The sequence below is a fragment of the Oncorhynchus clarkii genome, chromosome 20 (genome assembly GCF_045791955.1).
Source record: "Oncorhynchus clarkii lewisi isolate Uvic-CL-2024 chromosome 20, UVic_Ocla_1.0, whole genome shotgun sequence".
Classification (NCBI taxonomy): domain Eukaryota; kingdom Metazoa; phylum Chordata; class Actinopteri; order Salmoniformes; family Salmonidae; genus Oncorhynchus; species Oncorhynchus clarkii.
Genome location: NC_092166.1, coordinates 45,313,819 through 45,337,614, shown reverse-complemented (window position 1 = coordinate 45,337,614; position 23,796 = coordinate 45,313,819). Strand labels below are relative to the sequence as shown.

The 23,796-nt window shown below is 42.9% G+C and overlaps 1 protein-coding gene across 1 annotated transcript in view; it reads left to right on the top strand.

Annotated features, from left to right (window-relative positions):
- The first annotated feature begins 4,084 nt into the window (after nucleotides 1-4,084).
- Nucleotides 4,085-23,796, top strand: part of LOC139377452 (proto-oncogene Wnt-3) — a 42,970-nt gene continuing 23,258 nt past the window's right edge. Inside the window, exon 1 of the mRNA XM_071120483.1 lies at nucleotides 4,085-4,269. Coding sequence (XP_070976584.1) covers nucleotides 4,190-4,269 — 80 coding nt within the window. The 5' untranslated portion in view covers nucleotides 4,085-4,189. The remainder of the gene's footprint in view (nucleotides 4,270-23,796) is intronic.

The window sequence follows — 23,796 nt, the reverse complement described above, 5'->3', positions numbered from 1 at the left end:
ACCATGGCCCGGGATCGATTCCTGGTAAGGGAACACACTATTTTGGTTGGCAGGTAGCCTAGTGGTTAGAGCGTTGGGCCATCGAATCCCCGAGCTGACAAGATAAAAATCTGTCATTCTGCCCCTGAACAAGGCAGTTAACCTACTGTTCCGCGGTAGGCCGTCACTGTAAATAAGAATATGTTCTTAACTGACTTGCCTAGAAAAATAAAGGTTAAATAAATAATAATAATAATGAAAAGGGAAGCCACTCCTGCGTTGTCTTGGCTGTGTGCTTAAGGTTGTTGTCCTGTTGGAAGGTGAACATTCACCCCCAAGTCTGAGGTCCTGAGTGCTCTGGAGCAGGTTTTCATCAAGGATCTCTCTGTTCTTTGCTCTGTTCATCTTTCCCTCGATCCTGACGAGTCTCCCAGTCGCTGCCTCTGAAAAACATGCCCACAGCATGTTGCTGCCACCACCATGCTTCACCGTAGGGATGGTGCCAGGTTTCCTCCAGACATGACGCTTGCCATTCAGGCCAAAGAGTTCAATCTTGGTTTCATCGGACCAGAAAATCTTGTTTCTCATGGTCTGAGAGTCCTTTAGGTGCCCTTTGGCAAACTCCAAGCAGGCTGTCGTGTGTCTTTTACTGAGGAGTTTCTTCTGTCTGGCCACTCTACCATAAAAGCCTGATTGGTGGAGTGCTGCAGAGATGGTTGTCCTTCTGAAAGGTTCTCCCATCTCAACAGATGAACTCAGTTTGGCCGGGCAGCCAGCTCTAGTAAGAGTCTTAGTGGTACCAAACTTGTGGACCTTCAATGCTTGTTCAACCTTCATTGAATGTTTTTGGTACCCTTCCCCAGATCTATGCCTTGAAACAATCCTGCCTCTGAGCTCTAAGGACAATTCCTTCGACCTCATGGCTTGGTTTTTGCTCTAACATGCACTGTCTACTGTGGAACCTTTTATAGGTGTGTGCCTTTCCAAATCATGTATAATCAATTTAATTTACCACATGTGGACTCCAATACAATTTTGGGGCAGCAGGGTAGGCTAGGGGTTATTTCTGCCCCTAAACAGGCAGTTAACACACTGATCCTAGGCCATCATTGAAAATAAGAATTTGTTCTTAACTGACTTGCCTAGTTAAATGATTGTTAAATTTTTTTTTTTTTAAATCCAGTTGTAGAAACATCTCAAGGATGATCAATGGAAACAGGATGCACCTGAGCTCAATTTTGAGTCTCACAGCAAAGGGTCTGAATACCTTTTTACCCTTTTATTTTTAATAAATGTGCATACTTTTGTAAAAACCTGTTTTCGCTTTGTCATTATGGGGTATTGTGTGTAGATTGATGACATAGATTTATTTCATCCATTTTAGAATAAGGCTGTAACGTAACAAAATGTGGAAAAAGTCAAAGGGTCTGAATACTTTCCGAATACCTTTCTGATGCATTTCAGTCACTTCAACGCATATACTTCCTTCAGATTGAAATACTTTCAAAAAACACTGTCAGACTGATTTGTAAGAGACTGTCCCAAATAAAAAAGGAAACGTTGTCCGTTGATTACATCATTTCTTTACATCGTGGGGTCGGAAAAGAATTATACGAAAATAATGTCACGGCCCAAAAACGTTTCGGTCACCTAAAAATGTGGCCATGAATGTGTTACTCATTTTCCGGTTGAATGTTGCATTCATTTGTAAGATCGCCTTAACTTTAGTCTATTTACTGTATTACAAAAGCAATATCAACATTTAAAGGAGATCTACTCATTAGATAGTTCCATCTGAGCCACTGACTTTGTCTGGCTTTAATTTCAGTTTGTCTACAAATTATTTATTGATATGTTGGATTCATGTCTCCATCTAAACCAAAAATCTAAGTTTAAGAATACGACTAAATGCACTTTAAATAGTTTGATTTCATTTAGTCCTATTCTTTCATTTTGATTTTGGGTTGAGATGTGAATCCAGCATAGAAATGATTAGATAGCTGTTGGTTACTTTGCAAATGCTTTATAGGCTTAAATAGTATCATTGATTTTAAATGAGTGATAAAATATGGCCACATTTCATTTGCTCTGTTAAACCTACCCTTTGGATTTACTTTGATAGCAACAGTGAATCTATTTCGTTTTTAAGTGGAGGTCTCTCAACAAAAATTGTCACGATAGCACATTGGTAATAGTCAGTGACAAATATCTAAGCAGGATTTGGCTTGGTTAAAACCCTGGATGGGAAGCCAAAGGGTAGCAGTACAGTAGATAGATCAATTCTCCAGTAGGAGGTGCTGTTTTTTTCTGATAGTGGATTTAATGTTGAAGATCTGACGTGCTTAAAAGGTACAAATTCAACATCCTTTATACAAGGTGTGTCTATATAGAAATGTGATTACCATGATGATGTAATCCTGTGGTTGAAATTTCACTCTCAATTGCTTTTTTCAAACGTTAGATTTCACGTCACAATGTGTTGACAAATGACATTGAAACGACAATGATTCAACCAGTTTGTGCCCAGCGGGAAGTTTCTCAAAAGTATGATTACTTCAGTGGCTGAATAGCTGTGTGTCTGGTAAGAAATATAACAGTTTAATACATTTCACGGTAAAGAACTTTAAATAACTCATATTGATTTTGTTTTTGACTCAGATGAAGGCTTTGCATTATGTCATGTATGTCTGCATTGTGCAGTGCTTCTATTACAAAGAAAACACCATCTGAATCCCAATAACATAGTAGAGGAACCGCTAAGAGCATTAGATATGACTCTCCAAAGACACGATGCAAACCACTTGCAACACTCCAATAACAAGCTGTCCAACCAAGAAGTTTTTCTCTCTATAGAGGAAACGTAAAATAAATGTATGAACATTTCATTTCCGTAAACATACTGCAGAGTCTTTTAATGGGTTCATTTATGTTTTTGCTGTTGTGGTACAGTAGACCCAATATACACCATTGTTGAAAATCTAACTTTTCCCTATGTCCTGACATAAATAAAATAGCATTTAACCCAGAGATTCAACAAAAGTGTGCAGTTTGTCATTGTATCAAATCAGTTTGCCAACATCTTAAATTGACTTTCGGTTGGTTCTAGAAATAATGTCCCTTTACTGGTGTGTCCCATTCTCTCTCCTCTCTCACCAACTACTGCCTGCCCCTCAGCCCATCAAAATGACAATGGTATTGATGTCAAATGTGTCGCCTTTGGGCCATTAGAGAATATAGCCTTGTGTGCCTGGCCCAACCACCACGTTTTATGGCTTTATTGTGTCATCTTTTATGTCCTCTCTTCAGGGTGGGAGGACAACAATTTATAAAATTCACTGTAAATGTCTCCCTGTGTGCCTGAGAGAGAAAGGGTGTGGATGCACTGTATGCATATATATCCGGCTCAATTAGTCAGGGCACAACCCCTAAAAATGAAGTCAACACTTCCTCCCCCCCTGCGTGTCCTCCGCTCCGCCGCCAATCCCAAAGCCTCCATGAAGAGGCAGGCCTTACACCCCTTCACCTATCCTGAGCCACTTCGGGGAGTGCTTGCTTTGAATTATCAGAGATGAAATAGATTGAATAAGAAGAACTCTACCTTTTTGCTCTGTCCCTCCCTTACACCTCTTCTCATTTTCCCTCCCTCTCACCCTCCCTCTTTCTCTCTCCTTTCTTTCTTTTCCACATTACCAGGGGGTGGTGTGTGATTGACGGATGGGAACGAATAATTTTTCTCGTAACCTAAGGCCATCCTCTGTGATTGGCTTGCCAGCTGACATCTCCAAACCTCGCTCGTCTTCTTTTTTCCCCCCTTTAATATTGGGCCTGTGGATGAGGCATCCTGAGGGAGAGAAAAAAGTGGAGAGAAAAACATATCTACCTTAGGAAAGAACCTCATAGAGAGGGAGGGAAGGAGAGGACGGGTAGGAGCGTGTGTGTGTGTGTGTGTGCGTTTGTATATGTGTGAGAGAGAGAGACACTTACTCTCCTAACTACTAGGAGACAGACACATTTTCCTGTCCAGACTCAAAGAAGAAGGAAAACAGGAGGAAGTCGTTTTTTTTGTTTGCTTCAATTTGATTTCAATTTTCCCGTCCCTCAACAATCAAGCTTTTCCTAAAGCTTCTCCTCCAGGAAGTCTGTTCTTCATTCCCAATTGGAAATTCTATGTATTGATCCATTTCCACTCTACCACCACAAGGCATACCTCATGGATTTGTTCCTGATTGGATATATGATGTGTGTGTGGTTGTCCAGCTGGCGGGTGCTTGGAGGCTATCCCATCTGGTGGTGAGTACAATCTAGAGTTTCAGCATCAAATCCTAGAGCTGCTATAGGGAGACTTTCGGTCAATGATCATTTGAAGAGGGCAGAATAAAGTGCACTTTCAGTTGACTACGTGGAAAAATGTTCTTCAGCCCAGTCCAAAGAATCTTAACCTCAAATTCTGGTGTAACGGAAAAGGCTGGCCGTTCTTTCCTCCTCTACACTCTCGTCCGTTTATCTTATTAGACAAATGTTGTGATGCTAAGGAGGCTGAAATTGTAGTTTTGGGCATTAAACTTATTCAATCTCTATAGGGATTTTTGAAAGGACCTTATGGATGGCTTGTCTCCAAATATTGGTGTTAGGCTGATAGGAGCTTTTCTAGATAGCGGTTGGAATTAGTGTAATTATTGGTTTGGAAAACGTCTCCATCCTCCAAGGACAATGACAACATTGAACCTCTTCATGAAAACTCCCCAAATCCTTTATTTTATATAACCACAACCCCTCGTTTGTGAATCCACTTTTATAAGGACATAGTTTATTTTGTTAAATAAGCTTCTGTTATTTGATATTTGGAGTCGTACGATCAGGACCTTTTAAGTCAGCGTCATTTTTGTTTGCTATTGTGTGTCCATATTCTACGTTCAGGCTGCCGGCCCCCAATCATGCCGTGTAACTCTTCATTGTTAGCTGAATGTTCTTTATTGGTTTGTTTTCGAGGGAGCTTATCACAAACTGAAGTGTGTACTGTCTAGTAGCATCAATGCTCTTTGAAATGACTAAAATCCCTGTCAGATAGTCAGCGTTTTGAAATTCTCAAAATCAACGATTAATCAACACATTTGTGAAACACTGCCACAGCGTCAAATTTAATTTAAACATAATTGGTTTGAATTAATTTTGCTGTGCTTAATATTAACAATAATTAAGCATACACTTTTGTCATTCAATTAGTATTGCAATATTGCTGTTTCTGGGAGATTTGTCAGTGTCATGGGCTAGTCAGGTTAGGCTCTGTAGGGCTTTATGTGTCTTTGTTGAAATATTCCAGACCTTGTTTGTCACCCTCACGTGAAATTTTTAGGTTCATCTCATTACAAATTCAGCTACATGCATCTGACCTCATAGGCCTCGCTCTTTGGTAACATAAAGCCTTTATTTTGGATATATTTCTGAGTAGGCGTATGACAAAGCTTCTTTGGCTCCCGACATAATACTTGTCAGAGCCAGTACACTTTTAGTAGCCCGGTTAGCATGTGGTCCCACAGCAGTGCTATCCAAACCGCCAGCATCTTCTGGTTTCATTTACAGAGAGGGGAGCTGCCAAACACACAGGCCAAAGGGCTGAAGTGTTAATGGCACGAGGGCTTTACACCCACTCTCTGGGTTCAGCACCACACCACACACAACATGGATTCTCTGTCTGAATTACCTGCAGCTGTTCTTTGCTCAAGGAGCTTACATGACACCGGTGTAATGTTCAGCCTGGACAATGCGCGCCACCTTTGATTTGGATAACACATTTGAAGTGGAGGCGGGGGAGGTGGGAGATGGAGAAAGATGAAATGGCCGTGCGTAGCTTCAGGTGACCGGGCAGACGCTAAGGAATGGATGTCATAGAGCGCTGTCACTGTCGTCACCCACGGTGTCGAGTATATCCAAGGGAGAACAAAATAACAAGATGGGTACGGGGGGTGCGTCAAGGGAGAGGGTGATAAGTTTCAGCGAGCCAGGGCTCCTCTCAGCTTCTGTCTCAGGGGCGATGACTTGGTTATAAATTCTCCAGCCAAGTGGGGAAGGGAGAGGAGAAGGAGTTTTGACTGCTTCATGCCTGGCAGTCAGTCACACAATCACAAGGGGTGTCGAAAACAAAAGAGCATAAATAACTTTGGAGATGTGCATACTGTATGCATGGAGGACGAGGTAGAGTGAAATAGCTGGCTAATGAGGAGTTTGGAGAGGAGCTGGAACTGCCAAGAAAATAGATTCCCTATAAGAGTGTCACTTAAATAGACCCCCCTTGAAAATGCTAAAATGTTTGGTTCAGTAGCTAGAATAGTTTCATAAGACAGAGGAAAATAAGTATCTGGAAAGATTTAAAAGCAGATAAAAGACAGAACATACCAGTATGTTCCAAGAGGGCTCGGTAGAGCCATCTGATAAAGGTTTTGGCAGCCCGATGCCCATCTCTAATATAAATGTGAGTTTTTTGGAAAAATATGTTTTAAAAAAAAATGCTGTACATAAATATAGAACATCGCATGAGTCTCATCTTTAAAATAAAAGTATTTTTGAAAAAATTGTGGCAAAGCCCTATATTGTTTCCATGTGATCTCTCTAGGCCGTAGGTCAGGTTACAATACTGGGATGTATAATGCAGAGAATATTTTCGCGTGGGAATTTTTTGCACTCCTGCATCCAAATCAAATAATGCAATTAGTGCAGCTCAACTAAAATAAATAAAGCGATTGGAGAAAAAAAAGGGTATTCTATACAAGCTTCTGTTTTCTACGCTGTACCGACAATAGGCCTACGTGTTTGTCATCATGCTAGTATGATGACAACAGCAACTTAAAAAGATCTTGACAAATCATAAGTAGTTTAGGATGAGCCCATCACACATTAAAATACAGTCAACGATCGGTATATACACAGGTAATCCCTTAATGGAAGCGCTAAAGACAACCTGTCAGCCGGTCCAGCCATTTCTGTTTATATTCATATTATAAACAATGGCCATGATGAGTGAATGCCGACACTCCACGTCAGCCAAACCTACGTCTTTACCCATTAGAAACTCCTCAAATACCAACGTTGGAGGAACCAAGATTTGTGGTGTGGCCCCAGAACATCGCCACAGAACCACTAAACACTTAAATCCAACAGAATATTATACTCTTAATGTGGACCACTGTTCAGTTCCAGAGGGGAACCAGAGAGAGGATGTAACCTATGGGAACTGTATGTTACTATGTAAACTGACTGAGTTGTGGCTTTAGCTTTTGATGCCGGAGTTTCTGGTGACTTCTGGTGAATTGCCGTTTTTATCAGATCAGTGTGGCCTATGCTAGCACCAAAAATAATAATAATGTTTTAATGTCACACACTGGATAGGTGCAGGGAAATGTGTTGTTTTACAGAGTCTGTCATAGTAGCACAGCACCCCTGGAGAAAATGAGGAATAAGTGCCTTGCTCAGATTTTTCACTTTGTCGACTTGGGTATTTGGCTTATTTAAACCAGCAACCTTTTGTTTACTGTCCCAACGCTCTAACCGCTAGGCTACCTGCCACCCACCGACCCCGTGAGCATAATCACATCAGATTTGGGGAATCCACTTCCTGTAGGTCAGAGTAGAGATATATGGAGCACCAAAACTATCTATTTGCTACGATTGCGAAAGCCAAATACAAGACATGGGTCAATACCGCATACATAGAACACAGGAAATTGCAGAAATATGATATGCTGTTAACATATCATACCGTATATTCCCATGTAACATGTCATACTTTGTGGTACTTCCCATGTCTCTTTGTAGTGAAAGCAAAGTTTTACCATAAGAAAATAAAACCATAAAGCAATTTCAGATTGAGGAAGAGAAAGTACGTAGAAGAATGGCAGTGGCATTGAGAATGTGCCAGGTAGAGTGAGAGAGAGACATTTGTGAAATCTGAACACTTTTCCCCTCTGTGACATGTGGGTAGCAGAATAAATGAGAAGGTCAATCCTCTCTTGCCTACCCATCCCCTGTCCTGCCCTGTCATGGCCACCCCTGCTCTCTATGTGCTGGACAACCCTTGTGGCTTAAATGGGGCTCTAGGGTTCATCTCTGGGTCTCAGGAATGTTATTATCTGACTGTGACACACCCCCCCCCCCCCCCCCTTACCTCTACCCTCAACCCCCCTTTAGCAAAAGGATCACTATAATGATTCTTAGTCGAGAAAATCCTCCGTCTGCAATCCTAGTGTGAAAAGATCAAGGATGTTCAGGCATCATATTGAACAGTGCAAAGGGAGGGGGGAGGGGAAAGAAAAGGGGAAAGCCCTAAAGAATGTTATTCTTAAGACCGGTAGGGTTCCATATCAATGGCAGCGGCTGCCATATAAGCAGGAGTCAAAGACATCCCTAATGCCTGTGAGAAATATCTAAGGAGATTGTAGTGACTTCCCCAGACAGAGATCTGTGCCATGTACATTTTTTTCCCATTTGGTTAACCTCCATTCAGTACAGTGATATTGGCCTAGCCTACGTCAGTTGAGCAGGTGGATGAGGTTCCCTATTTGTGCCCCAGTTTGGATTACAATGCACTTTGTCTCCTTTGCAACAGTGGTAACTACTACCTAGCTAACTGCTTGAATTGCAATCGATATACGTTATCACATACAGTTAATACAAAAGGAGCCGGACACCCTTACTGTCCAGCTCTACAAAACAAACCAGTGGCATGACATTATCTAGCCTAACCAGCCGGTTGGGAGAGAGGTTCAAAGGAGGCTGGTAGTTCAAAGCAGTAAAGGAAATTCCTAATCTCAGCCCATCATCAAAGAACGTGATGAACTACTCGTGTAGGAAATGACAAAGTCCCACAGTTCACGGCTATTACCTGCACTAAAACACAGGTCAGGACAGTTCCTCAAAGGAAAATAGGCCCAAACGCCCAGAGGCACAGGGGTCCTCGGGGGCAAACACGTGGACTGAGAGATAGAGAGAAGGAGAGAGAAAAGGAGAGGGAAGCAACAAACACATTCACACTGAAACATCAACACACTCACTCACACACACTCGCACGCACGCACACACACACACGCACACGCACACACGCACCTTATAAGTCTTAATTGCCAGCTTCTGTAGCTCCTGTTTGCAACAAATAATGAACAACAAGTAATCTTTAAACAGCCAGCTTCATTTTTTAAGACACACTACCTGGCTCAGTGTCTGGAGACGAAGAAGCATTGTGCACCCGAAGAAGCACACCTGTGCACCCTAAATATAGGCTAGTCAAACCTTCCCAGGTTATCTCCCAGGTCATACCATTACCCAGGGAGGGAGGAAGAAGGGGGGAGGGTGAGAGAAAGAGAGAGAGGGAGATAAATTCAAAGGCAATACAAGCTACTACTCCACTGTATAAAAGCATAACTTTGTAAAAATAATTTCACTGCTGGGTGAATAGTGGTTTTTGAGCCAAAGAATGAGAAAAGAGGGAAGCCGTGTGCCACTTGAACTAGGCCTACATCATACCTGTATGTCGTGGTTATATTTGTAAGTACCAAAATAAAGGAAACACCAACATAAAGTGTCTTAAAGGCCCAGTGCAGTCAAAAATGTGTTTTTATATATATTTCCACACTATGAGGTTGGAATAACACTGATATTGTTAAAATGATGATAATGCCCTTTACTGTAAGAGCTGTTTGAAAAGACCACTTGCAATTTCAGCCTGTTTTGGTGGGATGGAGTTTTGGCCTGTCTGGTGGCATCATCAGGTAGTAAATTAATTCATAGTTCCAAACCTCTCTGCCAATAACAGCACATTTTCAGTTTTCCCCTCCCCACTCAGACAGTCCTAGCAAAACTCTTGCTTGAGAAAGTTTTCATCTTGCTAAGAAGCTATTTTGGTTTTTGGCCATTTTAATTGAAAACAAATCATAGTAAGGTACATAATTGTTACCCAGAAATCATTTGATACTGAGATAAAAATGGCTGCATTGGGCCTTTAATAGGCTTTGGGCTACCATGAGCCAGAACAGCTTCAATGCACCTTGGAATAAATTCTACAAGTATCAGGAACTCTATTGGAGGGATGCAACACCATTCTTCTTCAAGAAATTCCATAATTTGATGGTGGTACAAAACGCAGTCTTGGGCACGGATCCCGAATCTCCCATAAGTGTTTGAATGGGATGAGATCTGGTGACTGAGACGGCCATGGCACATGGTTCACATCGTTTTCATGCTCATCAAACCGTTCAGAAAATCAGTCAGTATCTGGTGTGACTACCATTTTCCTCCATCTCCTTTGTATAGAGTTGATCAGGCTGTTGATTGTGGCCTGTGGAATGTTGTCCCACACTCCTCTTCAATGGCTGTGCGAAGTTGCTGGATATTGGCGGGAACTGGATCACGCTGACTTACACATCGATCCAGAGTGTCCCCAAACATGCTCAATGTCTGGTGATTATGGAGGCCATGGAAGAACTGGGACATTTGCAGCTTCCAGGAACTGTGTACAGATCCTTGCGACATGGGGCCATGCATTATCATGCTGAAACATGAGGTGATTGCCGCGGATGAATGGCACAACATTGGCACCTGTGTGATGATCATGCTGTTTAGTCAGCTTCCTGATATGCCACACCTGTCAGGAGGATGGATTATCTTGGCAAAGGAGAAATGCTCACTAAGAGGGATGTAAACAAATTTGTGCGCAAAATTTGAGAGAAATAAGCGTTTTATGCGTATGGAACATTTCTGGGATCTTTTACTTCAGCTCATGGGACATGGGACCAACACTTTACATTTTTCATTTATATTTTGGTTCAGTATACAATTCCTCATTTACTCCAGTGTTTCCATTATTTTGGCAGTTACATGTACATGTATGCATACCACAAGATTCCAGATAATTCAACAAGCATTATGCCGTTGCTGCATGGCAATCACCACTGTCTCACAACACTAGGATAGGCAAAGCCAGAGCAGTCTCCGAATACTACTGGTTGGAAACAACCCTTTAGATGGTTCATACATATACTTTGTAAATGTTTTTGATCAAATAAGCCACAATGTTTTATTTCTGAACGATTTCCGTCGTGTCTGTGCTCTGACACTGACATAGAGAAAGGACTAGCCATTGGGCACACCACGTCATTTCAACGTGGATAATTGGGCATTATTATTATAACCCACTCAAAATTATAGTCAAAAGTTGAATTTCCAATGTGGTATCACCAATGGGAAAACAATGTGCGATTTTTGGTTTAGTTGTCACCCAAATGTATATCAGTGCATCTTCAACCATTTAAAGGCACAGAAAAGTTCAAATGGGAATACAATGTGGGATATTGTGTTTATTTATAGCCTACAACAGATTCATGTGTTATCACTGTCATTCACCTAAAAGAACATGGAGCCAGTAATCAAAGCAGTCAAAGATTCTGGGCAGATTATTACAGCAATTGTGACGACCTATGTATGCATGCTAACATGAACATTTACGCTTTATATGATTACAGAAGAAATGTATAGCTACAGTAACCTCAAAATGTGGCCATGAATGTTTTACTCATTTTAAGGTTGAATATTACATTAGTTTGTAAGATATACTTAACTGTAGGCTATTTAATGTATTACAAAAGTAATATTGAATTGTGTTTGGTTGACAATGCAACCAAAAATAACATTTAAAAGTGCACTATGCAGAAAGCGCTATGTAATTTCCTGGTTGACAAAATTATAATAGTTCGAAACAGGCAAGTATAGTGTAGAGAATCATTATTCCATCTAAACCGCTGTGAAATATATTTTCCAGAACCAAAAATATTGTATTTTCAGCTGTTTGAAGCTGGTGTACAAAACCCAAAGTAAAAAACGTAAGGATGTGAAGTATAGAAATAATGCGCATAGAACAGATCTACCACTTCTTAGACTTGTTTTCAAGTAGAATGAGAGATCTATAGCTCACATTTCGATGTGAATTTGGTCTGGTCACCCAAAAAGTGACATATTACCGCTTTAAAGGAGATGTAGGCCTATCTACTGCTTGGAAAGTTCCTGACCCACTGGCTTAATCCCGTTCTTTAACTTATTTATTTATTTTTGGTTGAGTTGGAGACATGAATCCATTTGTTAACTTGTCAAAAGTCTAAAAGTCATATTGAATTTTGATTGGTTGTCAACACCACCAAATATTTGAAGAAGATTTATCTCCTGCTTGGATAGCTCAATCTGTGCCGCTGACTAAATCTGGCTTTAATTTCAATAAAATAATTTATATGTTGGATTCACATCTCCATCTCCACCAAAAATCTAAGTTCATGAATAGGACTAAATCAAATCAAACTTTAAATGCACTTCAAATAAAGTTTGATTTGATTTAGTCCTATTCATTAACTTAGATTTTTGGTTGAGATGGAGACGTGAATACAACATATATTGAATTCATTTGTAGACAAACTGGAATTAAAGCCAGAGGCACAGATGGAACGATTTAAGCAGAAGATACATCTCCTTAAAATGTTGATACTGTATTTAGTTGACAACCAAACACAACATCACTAAATATCATTACATTTTAAGTCAACAAGAGCTTTAAACCCTATTGTACAATTCCTATTGTATTGTCTCTTTTTAGTTGAATCCTGGGTTGAATTGAAACAATAGCTGTTGATGACTTCCCAAATGCTATAAATATAGGCCTAAATAGCAACCTTGATGATATATGATTGACAAAGTATAGTTCCATTTCATTTGCTCTTTTAAACCTACCCTTTGGAATGACTTCGATAGCAACAGTGAATCTATATTGTTTTTAAGTGGCGATCTCTCAGCAATCATTCTCATGATAGCACGTTGGTCAGTGACAAATATCATAGCTATGCAGGGCTGGACTTGATTAAAACCAATGGGTAGCTGTAGATAGATAAATTCTCCAGGAGGAAGTGCTGCCCAGGCTATTGTATTTTTTCTGACAGTTGAAGATCTGACGTTGTTTTAAAGGTAGAAATAATTGTTTGGTTAAAATTTCACCGTCAAAACAACAATTGATGACTTTTTTCAAATCCAATGTATTTTCCATGTAGACTCCACATCACAAAATGTTGTCAAATTACATTGAAACAATGTTGATTCAACCAGTTTGTGCCCAGTGGGTACTTCTGCTATGACTGGCACTGCTGCACTGTGTTGAACACAGTCAGTCAGAGAGTTCTGTCTGCTCCCCAGCGAACTGCAAGCCGCACTGCTCTCACTCACTCAGTGTCACTTCTTGACAGGCAGGTTCACAAGTTTACACCCAAGCTCCCTGATCTCCTCTGTTCTGACTGCAGGGGCTCCCTGTCCCAGCTCTGCACCAATTCTCAAAGTGTCTAAGGAGGGAGAGGAAAGAGTGAGGAAGAGAGTGAGAAAAGGGAAGAAGGCAAAAACAGGTTGGAGCATTTTTCAGGGGTCCTGTCATTTTTTATCTGATCAGCCCAGAGCTGTTGGACTACAAATCAAAAGTGTACCAAAGAAAAAACTGAACACAACAACACAGACAGGAGCTGTGCATTCCAGCCTCCGCAAGGAAAAATCCCATCCTGGGGGCAATGCCGACAACTTTTCCGTGGCCCACTTACACTCTCTTCCGAGTGTCTTTGTCTCTCCTGTGGTGGGATTCAAATTGAGATTCCGATGGCAATGTTTTGGTGTTCATCCTGAGTGCATGAGGCCTCATTTAGCAGAGTCCCCCCCACAGGCAAAACTGACAACTTTTGATGTCAACATATTGATGTAGAATAAAGTTTGATAGAAGAGTCTATGGACTTTCTATGGAGTCTGATTCTCATCTCTGTTTGATAAGACAACTATGCATACGGGACTGTAATGCAGTGCATACGGGACTGTAATGCAGTGCATACGGGACAGTAATGCTATGTGCACAAAAATGAACGGCATTAACTGGATTTGATTAATTAAATGACTTGAATCAAACTTGTTCACACATGCACAAGAATGATTGACATTCATCAACAACTATCCCTATGCCAAAGTGTAGTGGAGAAATCTTCAATGAATCCCACTTCTTCTGTTCTACATCACCAATGTATCAGCAAGTCATAACAAATGGGTTACATTGTGTGTAGGGTAGACGCGACTGAGTGTTGTATGCAAACAAACAAGGTACTGTACACTCAGTCATCTCCTTGAAATGAAATGATATATGAGTCAAAAGGTTGGCATATCGTCATCTGCCAAATTTTCAGCAGGCTGTTCTCTGATATTTTATGTGTTTTGTGAAGTAGCCAGTCAACACACTTAAGTAGCATTATGCAGTGGCTCAGGCCACAAGCCTACTTATCATACAGTAATTTGCACAAGACATACGGTTGAATTATGAGATAGCGATTAGGCCCTACAGCCTGGTGGGAGTGATGGTGGGCGTGGAAAATTAAGCGGTAGATGACACTTACCCAGACACACTGGTCTAAACTGATGGGTCATGTGAAAGAAATGCTAGAAATCCCAGCCACATCTTGCCAAGTGGATGGGTCTCTACAGAAGGTGCTATAAACCCCAGCCACATCTTGCCAAGTGGATGGGTCTCTACAGAAGGTGCTATAAACCCCAGCCACATCTTGCCAAGTAAATGGGTCTCTACAGAAGGTGCTATAAACCCCAGCCACATCTTGCCAAGTGGATGGGTCTCTACAGAAGGTGCTATAAACCCCAGCCACATCTTGCCAAGTGGATGGGTCTCTACAGAAGGTGCTATAAACCCCAGCCACATCTTGCCAAGTGGATGGGTCTCTACAGAAGGTGCTATAAACCCCAGCCACATCTTGCCAAGTAAATGGGTCTCTACAGAAGGTGCTATAAACCCCAGCCACATCTTGCCAAGTGGATGGGTCTCTACAGAAGGTGCTATAAATCCCAGCCACATCTTGCCAAGTAAATGGGTCTCTACAGAAGGTGCTATAAACCCCAGCCACATCTTGCCAAGTGGATGGGTCTCTACAGAAGGTGCTATAAACCCCAGCCACATCTTGCCAAGTGGATGGGTCTCTACAGAAGGTGCTATAACCCCCAGCCACATCTTGCCAAGTAAATGGGTCTCTACAGAAGGTGCTATAAACCCCAGCCACATCTTGCCAAGTGGATGGGTCTCTACAGAAGGTGCTATAAATCCCAGCCACATCTTGCCAAGTAAATGGGTCTCTACAGAAGGTGCTATAAACCCCAGCCACATCTTGCCAAGTGGATGGGTCTCTACAGAAGGTGCTATAAACCCCAGCCACATCTTGCCAAGTGGATGGGTCTCTACAGAAGGTGCTATAACCTCCAGCCACATCTTGCCAAGTGGATGGGTCTCTACAGAAGGTGCTATAAACCCCAGCCACATCTTGCCAAGTCGATGGGTCTCTACAGAAGGTGCTATAAACCCCAGCCACATCTTGCCAAGTGGATGGGTCTCTACAGAAGGTGCTATAAACCCCAGCCACATCTTGCCAAGTGGATGGGTCTCTACAGAAGGTGTAAACGGTACAGCCAAATGGTTACTTGCATAGTAGCAATATCAGAAATGGATAGTGTCAATATAAGTAAAATAATATACAGTATGTACACGAACCATATCAATAAAGATATCAGTGATAGATGAGGTAGGTATATGCATACAATCAGGGGTAAAGTGGCTGAGCAGCAGCAGGATTCGACAACAAAAATAGTAGCAGCAACGTATGGCATGTGTGTTAGGAGAGAGTCATTTGAATAGAGGCACTGCAGATACTGCTGATGACTGGTCCGTCCGAACCACACATGAACAAGGGAGAGCCTGTTTCTGTCCTGCCCTTGACTTTGGTGCAGGGCATGTGATGTCCATAGCCTCTTCGTCGCAAAACTCCCTGATCTTTTCAAAAACATACGTTTGTTTAGCTATGTCCAGTGCAGGTGGTGCTTGTACAGGCAGACCATATATGGGAGGAAGGATGTCAGTGTTGCGCTGCAGCTGAAACCTGGTCCCGACTGAGTCCGAACTCTCCTCAGCGACAACAACACCAGGCTCCAGAGCATCGAAGCTGTAAAACAGGAAATTGAGAAAACATTACAACCTTGCACAACATCAATTCAACTCCTAAGTTTATATAAAAAGAATAACCTCTTACAATGCAATGAAAATGATATTCACCTGAAGTGCTGGTACTGTTTGACCTGTGGCAGCGGCCTGAAGTACAGAGTCAGGTGTTGTTGCCAGCCATAGCTTTCCACCAGCACCGTACCATCCTCCAGTCCAACCAGCTGTGGGATGTTGACCCCCTGACAGAGTGCTGTCCTTCACAACACCAGGAATCTCAGACAAAGTGTTCACTCTGGCCTTTCTGAAACGCTGCTTGATGAGGCCGAAGCACCAGTCGGGGGCAAACTTGGTGTGGCCTGTGATCAGGAAGTGAAGGTCCAGACTGCGGTGGAGCTTGTGCATGGTCCACCAGACACAATACCAGAGCACACACTTCTTCTTGTTTTGACCACTGCAGTTGCGAAGAGTTAAAAAGTAGATGGGGCCTGGCTGCAAAGGGTCAAAAGGATAGTGCACCTGCAAACAACAAAAGGACATCAAAGATAAGTAAATGAAAATGAAATGTTGCTGTTTTAATTCACATTTCCTGCAATTCGACACATTTTGAAATGGGACGGAGAGAAACATTTACCGTTTTAAAGCTACAGTTGAAGTCGGAAGTTTACATACACTTAGGTTGGAGTAATTAAAACTCATTTTTCAACCACTCCACACATTTCTTGTTAACAAACTATAGTTTTGGAAAGTCGGTTAGGACATCTCCTTTGTGCATGACACAAGTAATTTTTCCAACAATTGTTTACAGACAGATTATTTCACTTATAATTCACTGTATCATAATCCCAGTGGGTCAGAGGTTTACTGTGCCTTTAAACAGCTAGGAAATTCAAGAAATGTATGTCATGGCTTTAGAAGCTTCTGACAGGCTAATTGACATAATTTGAGTCAATTGGAGGTGTACCTGTGGATGTATTTCAAGGCCTACCTTCAAACTCAGTGCCTCTTTGCTTGACATACTAGGATTTAATCATTTAAAGGCAATGCTACCAAATACTAATTGAGTGTATGTAAACTGGGAATGTGATGAAAGTAATAAAAGCTGAAATAAATGATTCTCTCTACTACTATTCTGAGATTTCACATTCTTAAAATAAAGTGGTGATCCTAACTGACTGTCACGTTCTGACCATAGTTCTGAGTCTCCCGTCTGTCCTGAGCCGCCAGAGTCTCCCGTCTGTCCTGAGCCGCCAGAGTCTCCCTCCAGAGCCGTCAGCCAGCCAGGAGCCTCCAGAGCCGTCAGCCAGCCAGGAGCCGCCAGAGCCGTCCGGAGTCTCCCGCCTGTCCGGCGCTGCCGGAATCTCCCGTCCATTCGGGACCCATGGCTAGGGTCCCTAGTCGGAGGTCGGCGGCGAGGGACGCCGCTCGTAAGAGGCCACGGGGGCGGTTGAGGAGGCGGACAAAAACTGTGGTGAAGTGGGGTCCACAACCCGCGCCAGAGCCAACACCGCGGCAGACTCCCACCCAGACCCTCCCCTATAGGTTCAGGTTTAGCGGCCGGAGTCCGCACCTTTGGGGTTGGTACTGTCACGTTCTGACCATAGTTCTGTTATTTTATTATTTGTTTTAGTATGGTCAGTGCGTGAGTTGGGGTGGGCAGTCTATGTTTGTTTTTCTATGTTGGTTTTTGTGTTCGGCCTAGTATGGTTCTCAATCAGAGGCAGGTGTCGTCGTTAGTTGTCTCTGATTGAGAATCATACTTAGGTAGCCTGGGTTTCACTTTTGGTTTGTGGGTGTTTGTTTCCGTGTGAGTGTTTGGGCCACACGGTACTGTTTCGGTTTTCGTTTTGTTCACATCGTTTATTGTTTTTGTATTTCAGTGTTCAGTTCGTTTTGAATAAATCATCATGAACACTTACCACGCTGCGCTTTGGTCCGATACTTCTTCCACCTCTGAATGCTGTTACACTGACCTAAGACAGGAAATTTTTACTAGGATTAAATGTCAGGAATTGTGAAAAACTGAGTTTAAAAACTGGGTTTAAGTGTATGTTGACTTCCAACTTCAACTGTAAATTCCTGCTAATCCAAAACATTTTGTTTTGAGCTGTTTTAAAGCTAATTTCCAGAAATTCTACACATTATGCCATTTGAATGACTCAAACATTATAACAAAATCAAATCATATGACATTTTATTCCTTACATGCTTCGTAAACAACAGGTGTAGACTAACAGTGAAATGCTTACTTACGGGTCATTCCCAACAATGCAGAGAGAAAGAAAATATAGAAATAATAGAAAAGTTAAACACAATAATAAATACACAACGACTAACAATAACTTGGCTATATACACAGGGTACCAGTACTGAGTCGATCAGGGGTAATTGATGTATATCTGTACATATAACTAGGAATAAGTGACCGTTTATAAACAGTAGTTGAGTATGTGATGATAAGTCAAATAAGTTACTGCAAAAAGGGGTCAATGCAGATAGTCTGGTTAACTAACTACTGAGCAGTCTATATAGCGTTTTATGGTGGATCGGTACCGCTTGCCGTGCGGTAGCGGAGAAAACAGTCTATGACTTGAGTGACTGTAGCCTCTGACAACTTTATGGGCTTTCCTCTGACACCGCCTGGCATCTTGACTGGATGCATCACCTCTAGGGTAGTGCGTACGGCTCAGTACATCATTGGGGCCGAGCTCCCTGCCATCCAGGAGTTGCAGCGATGAGTCAAGATCGCAATTGGATATCACAAAATTGGGGAAAAAAAGGGGGTAAAATACAAAAAATGTAATCAAAATAAATCAAAATAAGTTATAACGCTAGGGTAGTGCGTACGGCCCAGTACACCCAGTACATCATTGTGATATCCAATTGCGATCTTGTCTCATCGCTGCAACCCCTGGATGGCAGGGAGCTCGGCCCCAATGATGTACTGAGCCGTACGCACTACCCTAGCGGTGATGCATCCAGTCAAGATGCTCTCAAGGATGCAGCTGTATAACTTATTTTTGATTTATTTTGATTACATTTTTTGTATTTTACCCCCTTTTTTTCCCCAATTTTGTGATATCCAATTGCGATCTTGTCTCATCGCTGCAACTCCCCAACGGGCTCGGGAGGCGAAGGTCGAGTCATGCATCCTCCCAAACATGACCCGCCAAACCGCACTCCTTAGCACCTGCCGCTTAACCCGGAAGCCAGACCCACCAATGTGTCGGAGGAAACACTGTTCAACTGATGACCGAAGTCAGCCTGCAGGCGCACGTCCGGCCACAAGGAGTCGCTAGAGTGCGATGAGCCAAGTAAAGCCCCCCCGGCCAAACCCTCCCCTAACCCGAACGACGCTGGGCCAATAGTGTGCCGCCCTATGGGATTACTGGTCACGGCCAGTTATGACACAGCCGGGATCGAACCCGGGTCTGTAGTGACACCGCAAGCACTGCAATGCAGTTCATTAGACCGCTGCGCCACTCGGGAGGCCGCTATAGAACTTTTTGAGGATCTGAGTGCCCATGCCAAATCTTTTCAGCCTCCTGAGGGGGAAGAGGCATTGTTGTTCCCTCTTCATGACTGTGTCGATGTGAATGGGGTCGTGCTCACTGACGTTGAGGGAGAGGTTGTTGTCCTGGCACCACACTGCCAAGTCTCAGGCCTCCTCCTTATAGGCCGTCTCATCGTCGTCGGTGATCAGGCATACCACCGTTGTGTCGTCGCCAAACTTAATGATGGTGTTGGAGTCATGTGCGCCCACACAGTCGTGGACGAACAGAGAGTACAGGAGGGGACTAAGCACGCTCCTCTTAGGGGTCCCCTATGTTGAGGGTCAGCGTGTCGGATGTATTGTTCCCTACCCTCACCACCTGGGGCCGGCCCATCAGGAAGTTCAGAATCCAGTTGCAGAGGTAGATGTTCAGTCCCAGGGTCCTTAGCTTAGTGATGAGCTTGGAGGGCACTATACACTAAGTGTGTAGTGCAATAGAGATTGAATCATCTGTGGATCTGTGTGGGTGGTATGCGAATTGGAGTGGGTCTAGGGTGTCAAAGCATTTCATGGCTACAGATGTGTGCTACATGGCGGTAGTCATTTAGACAGGTTACCTTGGCATTCTTGGGCATGGGGACTATATTGGTCAGTTTGAAATGTGTAGGTATTACAGACTGGGTCAAGGAGAGGTTGAAAATATAATGGAAGACACTTGCCAGCTGGTCAGCGCATGCTCTGAGTACGCATCCTGGTAATCTGTCTGGCCTTGCTGCCTTGTGAGTGTTAACCTGTCTAAAGTTCTTACATCGGCTACAGAGAGCGTGGTCACAGTTGTTCAGAACAGCTGGTGCTCTAATGTATGGTTTAGTGTTGCTTGCATCGAAGTGAGCATTTAAGGCATTTAGCTCATTTGGTAGGGTCGCGTCTCTGGGCATCTCACAGCTGGGTTTCCCTTTGTACACCGTCATTGTTTGCAAACCCTGCCACATCCGACGAGCTTCAGAACCTGTGCAGTAGGATTCAATCTTAGTCCTGTATAGACACTTTGCCTGTTTGATAGATTGTCGGAGGATTTAGCAGGATTTCTTATAAGCGTCCGGATTAGTGTCCCGCTCCTTGAAAGTGGCAGCTTTAGCCTTTAGCTCAGTGCAGAAGTTGCCTGTAATACATGGCTACTATGGACGATGTCGTCGATGCATATACAGTGCCTTGCGAAAGTATTCGGCCCCCTTGAACTTTGCGACCTTTTGCCACATTTCATGCTTCAAACATAAAGATATAAAACTGTATTTTTTTGTGAAGAATCAACAACAAGTGGGACACAATCATGAAGTGGAACGACATTTATTGGATATTTCAAACTTTTTTAACATATCAAAAACTGAAAAATTGCGCGTGCAAAATTATTCAGCCCCCTTAAGTTAATACTTTGTAGCGCCACCTTTTGCTGCGATTACAGCTGTAAGTCGCTTGGGGTATGTCTCTATCAGTTTTGCACATCGAGAGACTGAAATTTTTTCCCATTCCTCCTTGCAAAACAGCTCGAGCTCAGTGAGGTTGAATGGAGAGCATTTGTGAACAGCCGTTTTCAGTTCTTTCCACAGATTCTCGATTGGATTCAGGTCTGGACTTTGACTTGGCCATTCTAACACCTGGATTTGTTTATTTTTGAACCATTCCATTGTAGATTTTGCTTTATGTTTTGGATCATTGTCTTGTTGGAAGACAAATCTCCGTCCCAGTCTCAGGTCTTTTGCAGACTCCATCAGGTTTTCTTCCAGAATGGTCCTGTATTTGGCTCCATCCATCTTCCCATCAATTTTAACCATCTTCCCTGTCCCTGCTGAAGAAAAGCAGGCCCAAACCATGATGCTGCCACCACCATGTTTGACAGTGGGGATGATGTGTTCAGCTGTGTTGCTTTTTGCATTGTTGCCAAAAAGTTCAATTTTGGTTTCATCTGACCAGAGCACCTTCTTCCAAATGTTTGGTGTGTCTCCCAGGTGGCTTGTGGCAAACTTTAAATGACACTTTTTATGGATATCTTTAAGAAATGGCTTTCTTCTTGCCACTCTTCCATAAAGGCCAGATTTGTGCAATATACGACTGATTGTTGTCCTATGGACAGAGTCTCCCACCTCAGCTGTAGATCTCTGCAGTTCATGCAGAGTGATCATGGGCCTCTTGGCTGCATCTCTGATCAGTCTTCTCCTTGTATGAGCTGAAAGTTTAGAGGGACTGCCAGGTCTTGGTAGATTTGCAGTGGTCTGATACTCCTTCCATTTCAATATTATCGCTTGCACAGTGCTCCTTGAGATGTTTAAAGCTTGGGAAATCTTTTTGTATCCAAATCCGGCTTTAAACTTCTTCACAACAGTATCTCGGACCTGCCTGGTGTGTTCCTTGTTCTTCATGATGCTCTCTGCGCTTTTAACGGACCTCTGAGACTATCACAGTGCAGGTGCATTTATACGGAGACTTGATTACACACAGGTGGATTATATTTATCATCATTAGTCATTTAGGTCAACATTGGATCATTCAGAGATCCTCACTGAACTTCTGGAGAGAGTTTGCTGCACTGAAAGTAAAGGGGCTGAATAATTTTGCACGCCCAATTTTTCAGTTTTTGATTTGTTAAAAAAGTTTGAAATATCCAATAAATGTCGTTCCACTTCATGATTGTGTCCCACTTGTTGTTGATTCTTCACAAAAAAATACAGTTTTATATCTTTATGTTTGAAGCATGAAATGTGGCAAAAGTTCGCAAAGTTCAAGGGGGCCGAATACTTTCGCAAGGCACTGTATTAATGAAGCCTGTGACCGATGTGGTAAACTGTTCAATACCATTGGATGAGTCCCAAAACATTCCAGTCTGTGCTAGCAAAACAGTCCTGTAGCTTAGCATCCGTTTCTTCAGACCACTTCCGTATTGAGCACGTCACTGGTACTTCCTGTTTGAGTTTTTGCTTTTAAGCTGGAATCAAGAGGATAGAGTTATGGTCAGATTTGCCAAATTGAGGGTGAAGGAGAGCTTTGTATGTGTTTGATTGTGTGTATTCAAGGTGATCTATAGTTTTCCCCTCTAGTTGCAAAGTGACATGCTGGTAGAAATGAGGTAAGACAGATTTTAGTGTTCCTTCATTAAAATCACTGGCCACTACAGTAGGAGCCATTTTCTTGATTGCTTATGGCCCTATACAGATTTGTGGCCCTATACAGCCCCAATAGATCCACAGATGAACCAATTGCCATCGGACTGCACACTGCCCTATCTTATCTGGACAGGAGGAATAACTATGAAGCCCGCCCTGTGCAACTGGGTCCTGGACTTCCTGACAGGCAGCTCCCAGGTGGTAAAGTAGGAAACAACACTATGCTGATCCTCAACACAGGACTCAACCCCCGGTTCACCCATGACTGCGTGGCCGCGCTCGCATCCAACTTAATCATCAAGTTTGCTGACGACACGACAGTAGTAGGCCTGATTACCAACAATGACAAGACAGCCTACAGGGAGGAGATGAGGGCCCTGGCAGGGTGGTGCCAGAAAAACAACATCTCCCTCAACGTCAACAAAAGGAGGAGACAGCAGAGGGAGCACGCCCCCATCCACATCAACAGAACCGCAGTGGAGTAGGTGAAAAGCTTCAAGTTCCTCGGCGTACACATCACTTACAATCTGAAATAGTCCACCCACACAGACAGTGTGGTGAAAAAGGTGCAACAGCTCCTCTTCAACCTCAGGAGGTTGAAGAAATCCGGCTTGGCCCCTAAGACCCTCACGAACTTTTACAGATGCAAAATTGAGAGCGTCCTGTCGGGCTGTATCACCGCCTGGTACGACAACTAATCCGGCTGTAACCGCAGAGATCTCCAGAGGGTTGTGCGGTCTGCCCAACGCCTCACCGGGGGCACACTGCCTGCCCTCCAGGACACTTCACAGGAAGGCCAAGAAGATCACCAAGGACATCAACCACTCGAGCCACAACCTGTTCACCCCGCTATCATCCAGAAGGCGTGGTCAGTACAGGTGCATCAAAGCTGGGACCGAGAGACTGAAAAACAGATTCTATCTCAAGGTCATCAGATTGTTAAATAACCATCATTAGCAGGCCTCCACCCGGTTACTCAACCTTGCACCTTAGAGGCTGCTGCCCTATATACATAGACATGGAATCACTGGTCACTTTGATAATGGAACACTAGTCACTTTAACAATGTTTACATACTGTTTTTGTCATGTAATATGTATATACTGTACTCTAGTCAATGCCAC